Here is a 14,526-nt window from a genome sequence, read left to right as displayed (position 1 = left end):
CGAGTTAGGGCTATTATTTCAGCCTTTTGAGCTGATGTCCCCGCAGGTAACGGTTTTGCCTCAATGACAGCGTCTGTGGTTGTAACTGCATACCCAGCAAGCCGCTTACCATTCTTGACATAACTGCTCCCATTGGTGAACCAGTTTTCCACATTTTCTAGCGGAGAGTCCTTTAGGTCTGGGTGGCTGGAGTAAACTGCCTCCATGGTTTCAATGCAGTCATGCTGTACGGGCTCCTCAGTAGCTTTGCCCTGGAGGTAAGCTGCTGGGTTTAAAACATTAGTTACTTGGATACTCACATCCTCTGATTCTGCTAGGACAGCCTGGTATTTGAGAAAGCAAGATGGGGTTAACCAGTGATTTCTTTTCTGTGTGAGCACTGCTGACACTGTGTGAGAGACAAAAACAGTTATCTGCTGGCCCAGTGTGAACTCGTGAGCTTCTTCTATGTTCAGGATCACAGCTGCCACTGCACGCAGGCAGGGGGGCCATCCTTGGCTGACCACGTCCAGCTGCTTGGAGAAATAAGCCACTGGCCTTTTGTATGGTCCCAGCTTCTGTGCCAAAGGTCCCAGTGCCAGTCCTTGTCTCTCATGTGAGAACAACAGAAAAGGTTTAGTGATATCTGGTATGCCCAGTGCTGGAGCTTGCATTAACTCATGTTTCAGAGTTACAAATGCATTAGTTTCTGGTGTCCAGCCTAGGTGAGTTCCCCCAGTCTCTTTTAGGAGTTGGTATAAAGGTTTCACAATGAGTCCATAGTTGTAGATCCATAATCTACACCATCCTGTCATTCCCAGAAAAGTTCTCAGTTCTTTGGTTGTAGTTGGCTGGGGCATTTGACAAATTGCCTCCTTCCTGTTGTCTCCCAAGGCTCTCTCCCCTCCTGCCAGTTCATACCCCAGAGATGTAACTTTCTGGAGGACTAGCTGAGCCTTTTCAGGAGAGACTATATCCACTTAGTCCCAGAAAAATTAAAAGACTTATGGTCCAGTTCTTGCAGTCTTCACGGGTCCTTGTTGCTATTAGTAGGTCATCAACATACTGCAGGAGTGTACCTTCCCCAAGTGGCAGCATCCAGGCTTCCAGTTCCTTGGCTAATTGATCTCCAATTATTGTGGGGCTATTTTTGAATCTTTGTGGCAATACAGTCCATGTAGGTTGGCTTTTTCTCCCTGTTCTGGGGTTTTCCCATTCAAAGGCAAAAATTTCCTGACTGCTTTCAGCTAATGGCAGACAAAAGAAGTCATCCTTTAAATCTAAAACTGAAAACCACACCCAGTTACTTTGTAATTTTGTGAGTAAAGTGTAAGGATTGGCTACTATGGGATGTAGGGTTTTTGATATTGTATTTATTGCCCTCAGGTCCTGAACTAACCAATAACTTCCATTTGGCTTTTGTACTGGTAGAATTGGGGTGTTGTAGGGGGATCTACACTCTCTCAACAACCTCTGATTAATAAATTTAGTAATTATTGGTTCTATTCCTACTCGTGCTTCATGCCTTAGTGGATATTGTTTAACTGACACTGGTTGTGCCCCTTCCAGTAGTTCAATAATCACTGGGGGAGCCCATTTTGATCTCCCTGGAATTTCAACATCTCATACTAATGGGATCACTTGATTTGTTATTTTACTGTCTATGGGCATTTCTCTTCTTTCAGTCTTGTTTGTTTGGTCGGTTGGTTTGTTGGTTTTTTTTGTTTGTTTTTTTTTTTTTTTCTTAAGCCTGAGTTGATCAAAGAATGGGTTTTCCCTTTATCTAATCTTAGGCTTCTTTAGTTGTAGCTTCTTTATACAATTTTTGTTATAATAATATTGTTACTCTGCTGTATAATTCTATACATTATGAAGGATTAGTTTTTATGATACAAAACTAACACACAAAACATTTTCATACAAAATGTTCCCATGCAAACATATCTTTATATCAGGGCTATGCTCTGTTTTCTAGGAGACAGATTATAGCACTCTTGTCATTTAATCTTGACACAAACTACAAACTGTGGCTTTATTTTTGGTGGGATTAAAAATGAAATTAATTTTCTTTCAAAATTAGGGTTTTTTATCTCAAGTAGCCTTTTCTGTTTGTTTGTTTGTTTTTAATTTTAGTGAATAAATTGCCTTCATCCCATTCTATACCTACAACTGATACTGCAGAATGTGCTATAAATAGGAAGGGTGAGGAAAAGTTAAAATACCCTCTTAAGACATATGGCATGAGATTCAATAGTACATTCGTTTGAGAGTTGGTAGAAGGCTTTTCTGTATCCCTCTTGGTTTAGGAAGGGGGATTCAATCATTTCTCATGTAGCATTTGCTTGTGTTTTGTCAAGATTCTTTTTAATTCACTAATTAGCAAATCTGAAAAATTTAGCCAGATTATAATAATTTTGAATCCTTCTGAGGCAGAACTGGGAAGGTTAGTACATTTTTGTATGATTTCAAATATGTATCAATTCTTATACCAACTCTCAGGATAATATTGGTTGAGACAAATTATACATCCATAAGACCTTAACCAGACCATTTTTCAGTAAAAGGACAAAACACGTTAGACAAAAATTAAACTCAAGAATATGTAGAATGCGTTAACTTCTATTTGATCTCTCACCAAGTCACTTGCAATGAAAACACAAACAAATTACAAACATTAACTGACAATGAAAGCAATTATGGTGACACTTTAAATTTCATTGGTTTTCACACAGCTCTATCTCATGTGTTGGTAGGTTCCTATAAAAGAAAAGTGAAAATTTGGCCCACTAGACCGATTATTAAAAAGAAGTAAAACTTTTTTTTTTTTTTTTTTTGGGCTAACACAAAGTGACAGTGAAGCAATGGTTATCACATTTAGGTGTGATTTTGCTGCTTGCAGTTTCCTTGCTCTCAAACTGCTTTCTTTATCTTTGATGTCGGGACATTTGACATTCCTAGAAAAAAGAAACAAACTTCCCAAAAAAATATGAAAAATATGTCTGAGTGAAACAAGAGTTTAATTGCATTAACTTATTCAAGTGGAGTTTTAGTTTTTATTCTATGAAGTGCTGGTTGCACCACTTTTGTTGTTTCCCACAGGTTTTCAGTGGGGTTTCCTCCAGTTGATTGTTCAGCAGAGGGAGTGAGACTGCTTTTAAAAGTTTTGCAAGAGTTGCAGTCTGTGAATCAGGCATTTGAATTGCTTTTTCTTTTTCTTAAGGGTTTTAGTAGGCTTTTGCTTTTTGCCCTGGAGCTGTTTGCCTTATCAGTTTGCTCTTTATGTTCGAGCGATTTTCCTTTTGGACAAGATTGAGTTTGGCGGCAAGCAACGCTACTGCCTAAACCCCCCCCCCCCCCTTTTTTTTTTTTTTTAATAACTAATCACATTTTTAGTAATCATTCATCTTTTAGTAACTAACTGCTCCTTATCTCAATTTTTTTTTTTTTAACTGGCCACTCAGGACAGGCATTTTCCCTAAAGCTTCTCTATAGCCCCCACAGACGAGGCTGCATGACAAATACTTAGGCCTGCCTAGGGACAACAACATCCCCACAAGGCAGCAGCTGCGGAATTGGCTTTAGGATTAGAATCTGCCAATTCTAGTTCTCCACAATAAACCACAGACTGGGGGGGGGGGGGGGGGGGGGGGGGGGTGTTCTCCACAAGATAGGAGCTCCGGATTAGCCTAAGGACTGAATCCTGCCAATTTTGGCTTTTCATAACAAAACACAAAAGGCACAGGGGCATGGGTCCCCTCCAAACAGGAGCCTTTCAGCTCTGCACAAGCACTACTGTTATAGGTTAGCAAGCATAGTCCCAGAAGGGATGTCCTTGCTAAGGGGTGCTTACAGCTTCCTCTGGGACCTGATAGAACCTATCAGCTGGCCAGTTTGAATATGGACAATTCTTTAGGCCACTTAAAGTTGTGACCGCCTCTGTGATCCACACTTAAGAATAGACAAACTCCCCCCCCCAAGCTCTCTCTCATTTCCGGTGCTGGGACAGGTGGCTGCGGGGCCCAAGCGGGGCCCAGTGGGCCTGGCCCCTGCTCGGGCCAGGCCAGGCCGGGCCACGGATCCAGGATGACCCTCCCCAGCAGGGCTGTGGGCAGCCAGTGCGGCTCGGAAACCCCCCCCCCACTGTGGCCAAGATTTCAGCAAACGCGGCATAAGCCACACAGCTGCAAGGCCTAGGTGAGATTAACCCTTTTATTGCTGTGAAGAGCTGAAAACCTGAGGGAAGAGAGAGAGAGGAGATGCTTAAAGCTGAAAGTCTGTTGTGAAGCTATGATATATCAGAGTATCCCGTTGTAATTTCATGAAGATATGGGGGCTGGAGTGTTCAACTCGTAAGCAAAAGCACCTGCACTGAGATAGGCAGATGCTGACGCAGCTGTAATTTCATGAGAAGCTTGGACAGGGAGAGATGGACCAGATGAGGACTTTTGCTCCAAATGGGAAAGGAGAAATCTCAGTTCCTAGCGATGCTCCCAGAGATAGTCCCAAAGATGAAGATGAGGAGGACCCTTTGCTCCCAGGGAAGGAGGAGGGCCTCTGTTCTTAGAGATGAAATGCTCCCAGAGATGGGTGAAGAGAACTTTTGTTTCTGAACGGCTCAACCTTAAAATTGTACCCCAAAAAACTTCAAGAGTGGACCCTCGAAAGCAGTTGCGGGAAAAGCTGCAAGTTCGGGGAAGGGACTCGCATGCGAGCAGAGAGACTCTTCTTCCTAAATGGACTGGACAATATTTGGAAGTGGGTGGCTGGCTCGTTGTGATAATGTTTTCATAGCACGAGCAAAAAGAGACTCCTCTTTCTAAATGGACTGAACAAGGTTATTATGGAAGTGGTAAACAGACTGAACATCTTAAGGGTTGTCTTTTTACATTGTCAGTGGGAGAAGGGAGGAAGGTGGGGGGAGGAGGAGAGTTCCAAAGGTGTGGTATAATTTTTTTTTCCTTCTTTTAGGTCTGTTAATAAACTTCTTTATATTCTTTCAAGTTTGGTGCCTGCTTTGCGTTTCTCCTAATTCTTATCTCACAGAAGATAAACAGTAATGAGTATTTTAGACCAAACCACTACAACCACATAAAAGGAGCCTTACAGCTCCGCACAAAACACCAAGCAGAAAAGGGAACTAAACACTCAAACCTATTAACCACGATGTCCACAATTCTTACAACCTTTGCCATCACCTTTGCCATTGCTTTTGCCTTTTCCTCATCTCTTTTTACATACACTTGCTGTACTTTTCTAACCAGTTCCTCTCAAATTTCTTACTATTCTCTGTCACTCTCCCCTCACTCTAACATTATCTACACCTTCATTTTTTTTTGCCAAGTTCTTTATTCCTGCTCTTTCTAGTCTGATACCAAGCTCTCTCCTCTGACAGTTTGGACACCACCCACTCCATCTAGTAGAAGTACAATACCACTTCCTCTCACAATTAATACATGCACACAAATACAAGCTTCACAACTGTTTTCACACACTAAACATGGGATTTCAAAAGGAACATCAGATGGAGCTAAATTAGAAAGGCATTGGGGGTCTGGATGTTTTCAATTCAATAGCTAAAATCCTTCTCTTCTAAAATCCGCCCCCCCTTTGGACAGTAAGGTTGAATTCCAAACCAACGGTTTATATGATTTATACTCATTCAGTCTTTGCCAAACACTTTGCTTTTCTCTGGCCGAGCCCATCGCCGGGGTATGGAACTGCAGATAGAGCTCCTCACTCGCTTCGTACTTTGACAGCACGTCTCATCCACTCTCACTCACACAGCAGCAGAATAGCAACAGACAAAACAAAAATAGCAGTACAATAGCACATGACAGTGGGATCCAACCCCTTAAAGGTACCTTTCACAGTGGGGTCCAACCCCTGGGGGTCCAACCCCTTTAAAAGTACTTTTTCTCTTGCCCAGGACTAATTTTGTGAGACTCAGCCTTCCTCAGGACTTTCAACCCACCCTCAGGGACTTGAACCCTGGACCTGCAGGTATTTCTGTGTTTAAAAGGAATAGCAAATACCTTAATTTGGTGCAGATGGTCCTTGTCTGCCCCTGCCGTGAGCCAAAGGACAGCTGAGCTCCCCCTGAAAATTCAGGGTCGTGACTGGGAGGTCTGCTTACCCCTGGATCCGGCAGCTGGGCAGAGAGGGTCCCATCTGGGGTGCCAGATTGAATCACACCGAAACCGGGCCAGGAGACACTTCAGAGACAGTCAGAGAAGTGGGTATTTGCTTTATTCGGTGCGCCGGGTGTGTGGGGATCACTCCTCCAAGCACACACACCTGGTGCTCTCTACAACACAGTACTAAGGGTTAAATTATGAATATTCATCACATTCCTTGGGACAGGTGTGGTTATACAAATTATTTCTCAGAAGTCATTAATATCATTAGCATACGGGCCACGCATGCAGTGTGTGTCCGGGTGGTCGCACTGAGGAAGGCTCCTCTTCTTCCTCAGGGGTCTTTCTGATGAAGAGCAGTAGTCATCCTCACAGTGCACTTTTCACCTTTCTCTCTGGTCATGCGTAGTCCTTTGAGGAATGATTCAGCAGTCTCTGAGATGATCCTTGTCCCCTCTATCTTGACAAGATTAGGGTGAATTCGGCTTCTCAGGCTTTGTAATTAACATCTGCTGTCTGAACTAACATTTGCGTCTCCCAATAGTTAACTTGTGCTTACATGAGTTAGTTATTGACTGCCCTTTCCTCAACTTCCAAGCTGGAGTAGCCTGTCCTTGGAGGACTGCACCCCGTGGAAGAGTGACCCATGCCACAGCAATTTTGGGAGGACTTTTTGCCCATGGGAGGGACTCACGTTGCAGCAGGTGTGGTAGGACTGCTGTTCGTGAGAGTGGACCCATGTTGGAGGAGTTAACGGAGAACTGTCTCCCATGGGAGGGACCCCATGGCATAGCAGGAGAAGGACTCCTCTCCCTGAGCAGCAGAAGAAAACCTCAGGTGATGAACTGACCAAAACCCTCACACCGTCTCTTTGCACTGTCGATAGGAAGGAAAGAGGGGTTGGGGGAAGAAAAGGTGTTTTTAAGGGTTTATTTTACTTCTCATTATCCTGCTCCGAATTTGTTAGTTATAAATTCACTTTGTACCTCTAAGCCAAGCCTGTTTTGACCTTGGAGTGCTTTCTCCCAGTCCTTATCTCAACTCATGAACCCTTCATTGAATTTTTTTTCTCTCTTCTGTCCAGCTGTGGCAGGGGAGGGCGAGTGAGCGACTTTCGTGGCTGCCTGGTATTTGGCCAGTGTCAAACCACAACAATGAACTTCAGTGTGAATCCTTTCCAAGAACAAACTGTATGGGTCCTCCACAGACCACAGTTTCCGCCAGAAAACCTGCTCCTGCGTGGTCTACTCTTCATGGGCCACATTTCCTGCCAGGATCCTGCTCTATCATTGGCTCATCATGGGCTGCAGCTTCCTTCAGGGCACATCATTCTCCTCTGCCATGGGATCCTTCATGGGCTGAAGGGGTTCAGCCTGCCTCACCATGGTCTTCACCACAGGCTACAGGGGAATCTCTGATCTGGCACCTGAATCACCTCCTCTCCCTCCTTCTTTACTGACCTTGATGTCTGCAGGGTTGTTTTTCTCAAAATTTTTCTTTCTTTTCTCTCTCACACCTGCTATGCAGTATCTTTTATCCTTTCTTAAATATGTTCTCACAGAAGTGCCACCAGCTTCACTGATTGGCACAGCCTTGGCCAGTGGGGGGGTCCATTGTGGAGCCCACTGAAACTGTCTCTGAGCATGGAGGCAGCCCCTGATTTCTTCTCATAGAAGCCATTTCTGCAGCCCCTCCACTAAAAAATCTTGCCACATAAACTGAATATATGTATAAACCAAGAACTGTTGGAAAAAGGTCCGTGGACTCCAGCGGGGGGAGAAATTGCTGACCCAGCCAATATGGTTGATAAAAGCAAGCTCCCTTTATTAGCAATCCAGAGGCACTTATATAGTATCCCAGCTTGTTAACTCTTAAGTGGCTTAAAACCTATCAAAGTGCATTTCTGCTTCTACATAATTAGACTACATTGGCAAGCTCCTACTAGTTGTGTTATGATTAAAAGAATTCAGAGTTCACCTCCCTCCTCCCGGTCAGCACATCTTATCTGCACAGCTGCATCGCTTCAAAATTCTCTTTTTGTTTCTCAGGCCTGTTTCTCACACAGGGATTTTCTCATGGAGACAATTTCTCACACTAACTTTTGCTTGCAGGCCTATTGCTTGTACAGTTCTTTTATTGATCCCATAATTCTATCAATGACCCATGCCCCTGATCCTCTAACCATTTTGCAACAAAGAACTAATTATATTTTTCAGCTATGCTGTGTATTCCATGTTTCCTGATTGCTTAAGCAGTTTCTTAAACTAGCAAGGATTACTGTTTAAAGATATCATATTAAGTGCTTATGATGCTTTTTTTCTCTTCAGTGCAGACTATCCTGATCTCCGCAAACATAACAACTGCATGGCTGAATGCCTCACACCAGCAATTTATGCCAGGCTAAGGGACAAGATGACTCCCAATGGCTACACCCTAGACCAGTGTATCCAAACCGGGGTTGACAATCCTGGCCATCCTTTCATTAAAACTGTGGGCATGGTTGCAGGTGATGAAGAATCCTATGAGGTAAAGTATTTTCACAATGCTATCATATTTTTTTCAATTTGTATGGTATAGTTCACAAGAGCTCATTATATGAACACAGATTCTTAGTAGAATATGGACTCCTAAGAAAAATTGTGTCCCAGAGAATATATATGGGCAGATCATGTACATTTTCCCTACTCTTTATGAGAATTTTAATACTATTCTACATTAGGAAATGCAGTGAATATGAGGCATTGCTAAAGGAGCCCTCTCTACTGCAGTCAAAGTCAATAAAATATGGTTGCTTGGGAGCAATCCTCTATTTGCCTCCAACAGCTGCTCTCTTTCCTAATACTAAACGTAATTTATGGAAAAACGACAAGAGACATCAAAATAAAGGTAATATGGAAATTACACTGTAAAACAACTGAGGCAGAACTGAAAAGAAAATAGCTTCTGTGAAGTGCTGGGAATCTTTAAGCCATAACTAGTGGACCATGACAAAAGCCAAAGACAGTATTAGTATATAAAAAAGAAGAAAATCCTTATTTTTATTGACCTCTGTGGTCTGCTTCCTTCAGTCTACCATACAATAGTATATTATTATATAATCTTTTAAGAGTATCCCAAATGCTAGGCTGCTCAACATGGAAGAAGACATCTGGTATTCTGGGACTACTAGCTTCTGTGATTTGTTTTATTTAGACATGGTGACTGCCTTGAAAAGCTCTGCTAGAGTTATTGCTGCACAACAAAATGAAGGTGTGATTGTGATCAGTGTTGACATACCTGTGCTAAATGGTTCTAACTAGCACCAGTAGTCACTGGCAGTGAAGACAGGTATTCTCATACAACCTAAGAACAGGGCACAAGCTGCCTGGGGACTGAACATGTATTTTAGTTGCTAATAAATCCTGAAATTTAATCTGGTTGCCACCACATATAGTACCTATCTGTGGTAACTAGAATAAGCTTGTAAATAAAGTGCAATTTTTGTTGAGAAGATGAGCAACCACTATAGAGCACTGTTTAGGTCAAAATGACTGAAATCCACCACCAATAATCTCCCAATTTATTGTTAGGAGACAGAGGTTGAAATTCCATGTTCTGCTTCTAAGATGTACAGGAGAAACTCAGAGCAATTGCAAAACTCATGGCAAACTACTGGCAGTTACCATCTGCTACATAAACAATAGATCTATTGAAAATCGATTTTGAGAGGTATTTTTTTCAGACAAATTTTCAAAGATACAACCCACATATGACCCTTCCCTTTACCCCCGTTAGCACTTGCTAACATCCATGGCTATCATACAGGAGCCGTTACCAAGGGATTTCCCTTGTGACTGAAGTTAGTGCATTAAAGTGTTTCTATAATAGTGAAGACTTTTTGTAGATTCTCTTGACTCCATAGGTATTTGCTGAAATTTTTGACCCTGTCATTAAAGTGAGACATAATGGCTATGATCCATGCACAATGAAGCATCACACAGACCTGGATGCATCCAAGGTAGGATTTAAATAAAATAATGAAGAAATAAAGATTCAATGCTGCTGCTTACAATGATGATATTGTATGTAATAGTACTTTTTTTCCTCCTGATCAAACTCCAAAGAAATTGAGGAAACTGGCTAAAGAAGCTGGAATGCCACAAATTACTGAAATGGCACATCCCACAGGGAGCATGTCTAAATGAAGTGAGCTCTGGTTCTGCCCTTTCTTATTGCAAGCCTGTTAGTTTACAGCTTAGATTTGCTGGGATTTTCAGCATCTGACAAGCTAGAATCTACATGGCCTTTCTTTCTCTTCCTTATTCTTTTCTTCTAACTTCCTCTCTTTACTGAACCACTTTCACCTGACTACTTTATTCAATTACACCCTGACATTATGCAGAAGTGTCAGAGGTACAAGACTGGGCAAAAGGAACAAGCCAGGAGCCAAGAGTGATAGCAAGACAGGAGAAACAGCGGGCCCACCAAGGGCACATTTCCACAGTACCCAAGCAAGTAGAGAACAGATGAACAGGTCTAGTTACAGTAACCAGGTTCAGCCAACAGGCCAGTGATTGACAGAAAAGCCCATAGCGACAAGGTGTTGCTATTCAGGAGAGCCGAGGGTGGACAACCCAGTGTGCCACGACCTTCCTAGAAAGAGTGTCCTGCAAGGAACAACTTTTCCAGGAGCAGTGGCTGGCTTCCCTGGGCAGGAAGTGATTTCAGCGAGTGTAGTGATTTCTCAGCTACAAGTGATTTCAACTCTTGCGATTCAGCCCTTTGTGAAGTCACCCAAAGCGAACTTGGGGATTTAGAGACAGGAGCCTCGTATAGCAGTTCCACAGAGGTAGCCTTTATTGTCCAGCAGCCTCTGTGAAGGGAAGGCCAGGGACAAGAACTCCCTACTGAGGGGCAGAAACAGGGGGCTTTTTATGGGAAAGGCAGGAGGTGGGGTAGAAACCAACTAGCCAACTGGGTACAGGCTATTGCCATATAGAAACAAGGCATGCTGGGGGTGGTTCACTTTCTCTCCATGACCCAGAGGAAAGTTGCTTATCTCTGGGGAAGGTTGTCTTGCCCTCAGGCCTCTCTCCTCCAAGGGAGTGCAGAGGGCTCTTGTGCCAAGGGCTCCCAGCCCTCCACAACAAGGCAAGTCTGAGGTCAGGTCAGTGAGGCAGGGTCAGGATAAACAAGGTACAAGGCCAGGCACAGGCATACTTATAAAGTAGCTCAGATAAGGACTGAAGGTGCCTTAAATTAAATGCAGCTCAAACCAAGGTGTAAAGACTGCAGATGAAACTTCTCAGAAATCTTTTTCAGACAGCTATTTTCAAAGTTCTGGGATCCATGGTTACACAAGTGTGCAATATCAGAGCTGGATAAAACCCAGTGGAGAGAGGGTGAAAGGTTTTCAGAGATCCTTGGTGCTCTCATGGCCCTAACAGCAAGCTAGTTGCATTCCTACCTTGTTCTTAACAGAGGGATTGATCCCAGATGGTACAAAACATTTGGGCCTTTGCCTAATGGCACTATGAGCCTGTTCATGAGGTAAAGTTAACCATGTATTTAAGGATCAGAGTGAAAGCATTCCCCTTTTCCTGCAGACACAGAGTCTAGTCTTAGCCATTTCTTAGTATTTCCTTCATAGTTCAATAATGGCATTGATTAGTATCATCTTGGACTTTCTTCTTTCAAAAGAACTTCCATACCTGGACTTCTTTCTATGTTCATATCCATATTTCCAAAAGCCATTCAGATCTTTTCATACTCCATGCTGGAGCTAAGAAGGATCAGCTGGTTACTTGGCCACATTCAGTCAGCAAAAGAACTTTGGAGTTCCTAAAAACACCCTTAGTATTTGAAACACTGAGGGGCTCCTAATGTTCTGAGATATCTAGAAGAGGTCATGATTCCTGGGCAGAAAGATGACCTGTTTTTTATAATAGGATTTTTAAATGGTGGGGTACAAAATGGGTGACTGTATGTAAATTAAAAAACATTTTTCCTTCAGATCACCCATGGTCAATTTGATGAGCGATATGTCCTCTCATCACGAGTACGTACTGGTCGTAGCATCCGGGGTCTCAGCCTTCCTCCAGCTTGTACCAGGGCAGAGAGAAGAGAAGTGGAAAATGTTGTAGTCACTGCTCTAGCTGGGCTGAAAGGAGACCTTTCTGGAAAGTACTACAGCTTGACAAATATGTCTGAGAAGGATCAGCAGCAGCTTATTGATGTAAGTATAACTCCATGTTACATGTCTGGCTTTTGCATGTGTCCTCCTTTACTAAATGAGAAGTCTTTCACGTCTATTTCTTCTTGTGTATAGGGGTGACTGATACCAGCACAGGCTGGTTCTCTGGTTCAGTGGCAGTGTCTGTCACAGGGGTTGGAGTAAGTGCAGGACCTGTCACCGGGGTTCAAGTAGCCACAATGTTTATCATTGGGGTTGGAGTAGCCTCAGTGCCTGTCGTTTTGTCATCAGATCCAGAGACCTTCTCTCCCCCCTGAGGGTACTGAGTAGTGTAGAACAGTGCTCTGTAGGCATTAGCCAGGCCCCAACAGGTTGCAGTGATTTGTGTCTCTCTGGAATTGCCAGGGTGACAGCATACTTCTTCCTAATATTTTACTAGTTTTTCAGGATTCTGCACATGTTCAGGGGTTCCAAAATGTTGGAGGTGGTCACTATCCTAGGTACTTGCCCATACTATCCCACACACCCCTCCATTCATAACTATCCATCCTTGAAACAGATGTCTGGGTGATGTTCTTAAACAGCTGTTTAACCTTAAACAAGACCTGAACCGTATTCAGCAACTTGCTGGCTCCTAGCACAAGGATCAGGTTGGTTTCAAGGGTATACAAAGGATATTCAAAATCTTTAAAGTTCTCAAATGTTACTGTAATCAGCAGAGGGAGGAAGGAAGGAAGGAATCTCCCCCATAGGTTGGCTCTCTGGGAGAGAAAAAGATGTAATTATTAATAGTTCCCAGTAGATAGCTGTTTTGACGGTGGGCAGGGTCAATACCAAAGACAGACACCAACTTAAGGAATAGTGTAATTTACTATAATACAAAACTGCAAAGAATTACAAAGGAGAAGCAAAGCAATGCATCTAATCATTACTACAAAATAATGCCTATAGTGATTAAGAAAGATACATCACCAGTGTGGTTACAATATTGCTGCTAGCAAGAATTTTCTTGCTTCTTTCTAAGCCCGTGGGATACTTTTCTCTCTCATGGAAGATATTGCAGAAGTTCTGTAAACTATGAACACCTGCGACCTTGTAGAACTCCAAATATTACTGTATCCCGCAGCCGTAGGGAGGGGAAAAGATCCAACAGGCAGGAATTGTGCAGCAAGATTGATTTATTTAATTATTTTACAAACTCTTTTATAGAGTTTTTTCTTCATAGTCTAATTGGACAAAGGCTCAGCCACCCCCTGGGTGGATTGGCTAGAAATCCTAAACATCCATTGTCAAAATATTTTTCTACTGTACCATAAACATAGTTCTACAAGGTCGCAGGTGTTCATAGTTTACAGAACTTCTGCAATATCTTCCGTGAGAGAGAAAAGTATCCCACGGACTTAGAAAGAAGCAAGAAAATTCTTGCTAGCAGCAATATTGTATCCACACACCCGTTTCCCCAATACTTTACCACTTCATCCAGATCCGCACAACAGCTGGGGGAAGCCACTGTCACAGTGAAGGACTGGAGAACCACTCCTGGTAACTGGGAATTCCTACAGCTGCACCCACCTACAGGCAAAGAGGCTTCCAACTTCACTGTGAGAGTAGCCCAGCTTTTATATTGTTGAATAAACAAGCTACTATTACTTCTAGTATGGAAACATCTTGTTTTATTCTCCTGTTGGGTTTCTCCCAAAGCCTAGCCAGGCCTCAAGGAGGAACCAAGGGAGTTGTCTTTGTTTCTACACCCCCAGACAAGGCCAGATGTGGCCTTGTCTGGTTTGTAAATATGGAAAGGTAAATACATGTTTTGCTAATGAACAGATGCATATACCATATTGCTAATAATACTTTTTAAATGAGTGGATACATACAACATTTGGTTGGCTCCAACTCCCCTCAGTTTATATAATGAGCATGATATTCTATGGTATGGAATATCCCTTTGGCCAGTTCGGGTCAGCTGTCCAGGTCATGCTCCCTCCTAGCTTTTTGTACACCTCCTCATTGGCAGACCATGGGAAACTGAGAAGTCCTTGAATTAGAGTAAGCACTGCTGAGCAACAACCAAAACATCAGTGTGTTATCAACATTATTCTCATACTTTAAGTCAGGAAAAAAGCAGGTTCACAAGCCATGCTATTTAATTTAATTGTATTGACTACCTTAATATTAAATGCATAAGACAGGGTTATACTGCTTCCCTTAATAAACTTCAATTTATTTTGTATCTTTCTC

The 14,526-nt window shown here is 42.8% G+C and overlaps 1 protein-coding gene across 3 annotated transcripts in view; it reads left to right on the top strand.

Annotated features, from left to right (window-relative positions):
• Positions 1 to 14,526, top strand: part of LOC138102699 (creatine kinase S-type, mitochondrial) — a 125,520-nt gene that overhangs the window by 25,883 nt on the left and 85,111 nt on the right. For all 3 annotated transcript variants that reach the window (XR_011147481.1, XM_069000438.1, XM_069000437.1), the window contains exons 3-5: positions 8,441 to 8,639; positions 10,015 to 10,110; positions 12,106 to 12,327. Coding sequence is in view for 2 of the 3 variants with exons in the window: in XM_069000438.1 (XP_068856539.1) it covers positions 8,441 to 8,639; positions 10,015 to 10,110; positions 12,106 to 12,327 (517 nt within the window). In the remaining variant the exon portion in view is untranslated. The remainder of the gene's footprint in view (positions 1 to 8,440; positions 8,640 to 10,014; positions 10,111 to 12,105; positions 12,328 to 14,526) is intronic.

The sequence above is a fragment of the Aphelocoma coerulescens genome, assembly GCF_041296385.1.
Source record: "Aphelocoma coerulescens isolate FSJ_1873_10779 chromosome W unlocalized genomic scaffold, UR_Acoe_1.0 ChrW_unloc_scaf_1, whole genome shotgun sequence".
NCBI lineage: Eukaryota > Metazoa > Chordata > Aves > Passeriformes > Corvidae > Aphelocoma > Aphelocoma coerulescens.
Note: the sequence above shows the minus strand (reverse complement) of the source record. Positions and strands in the feature narration are given on the sequence as shown.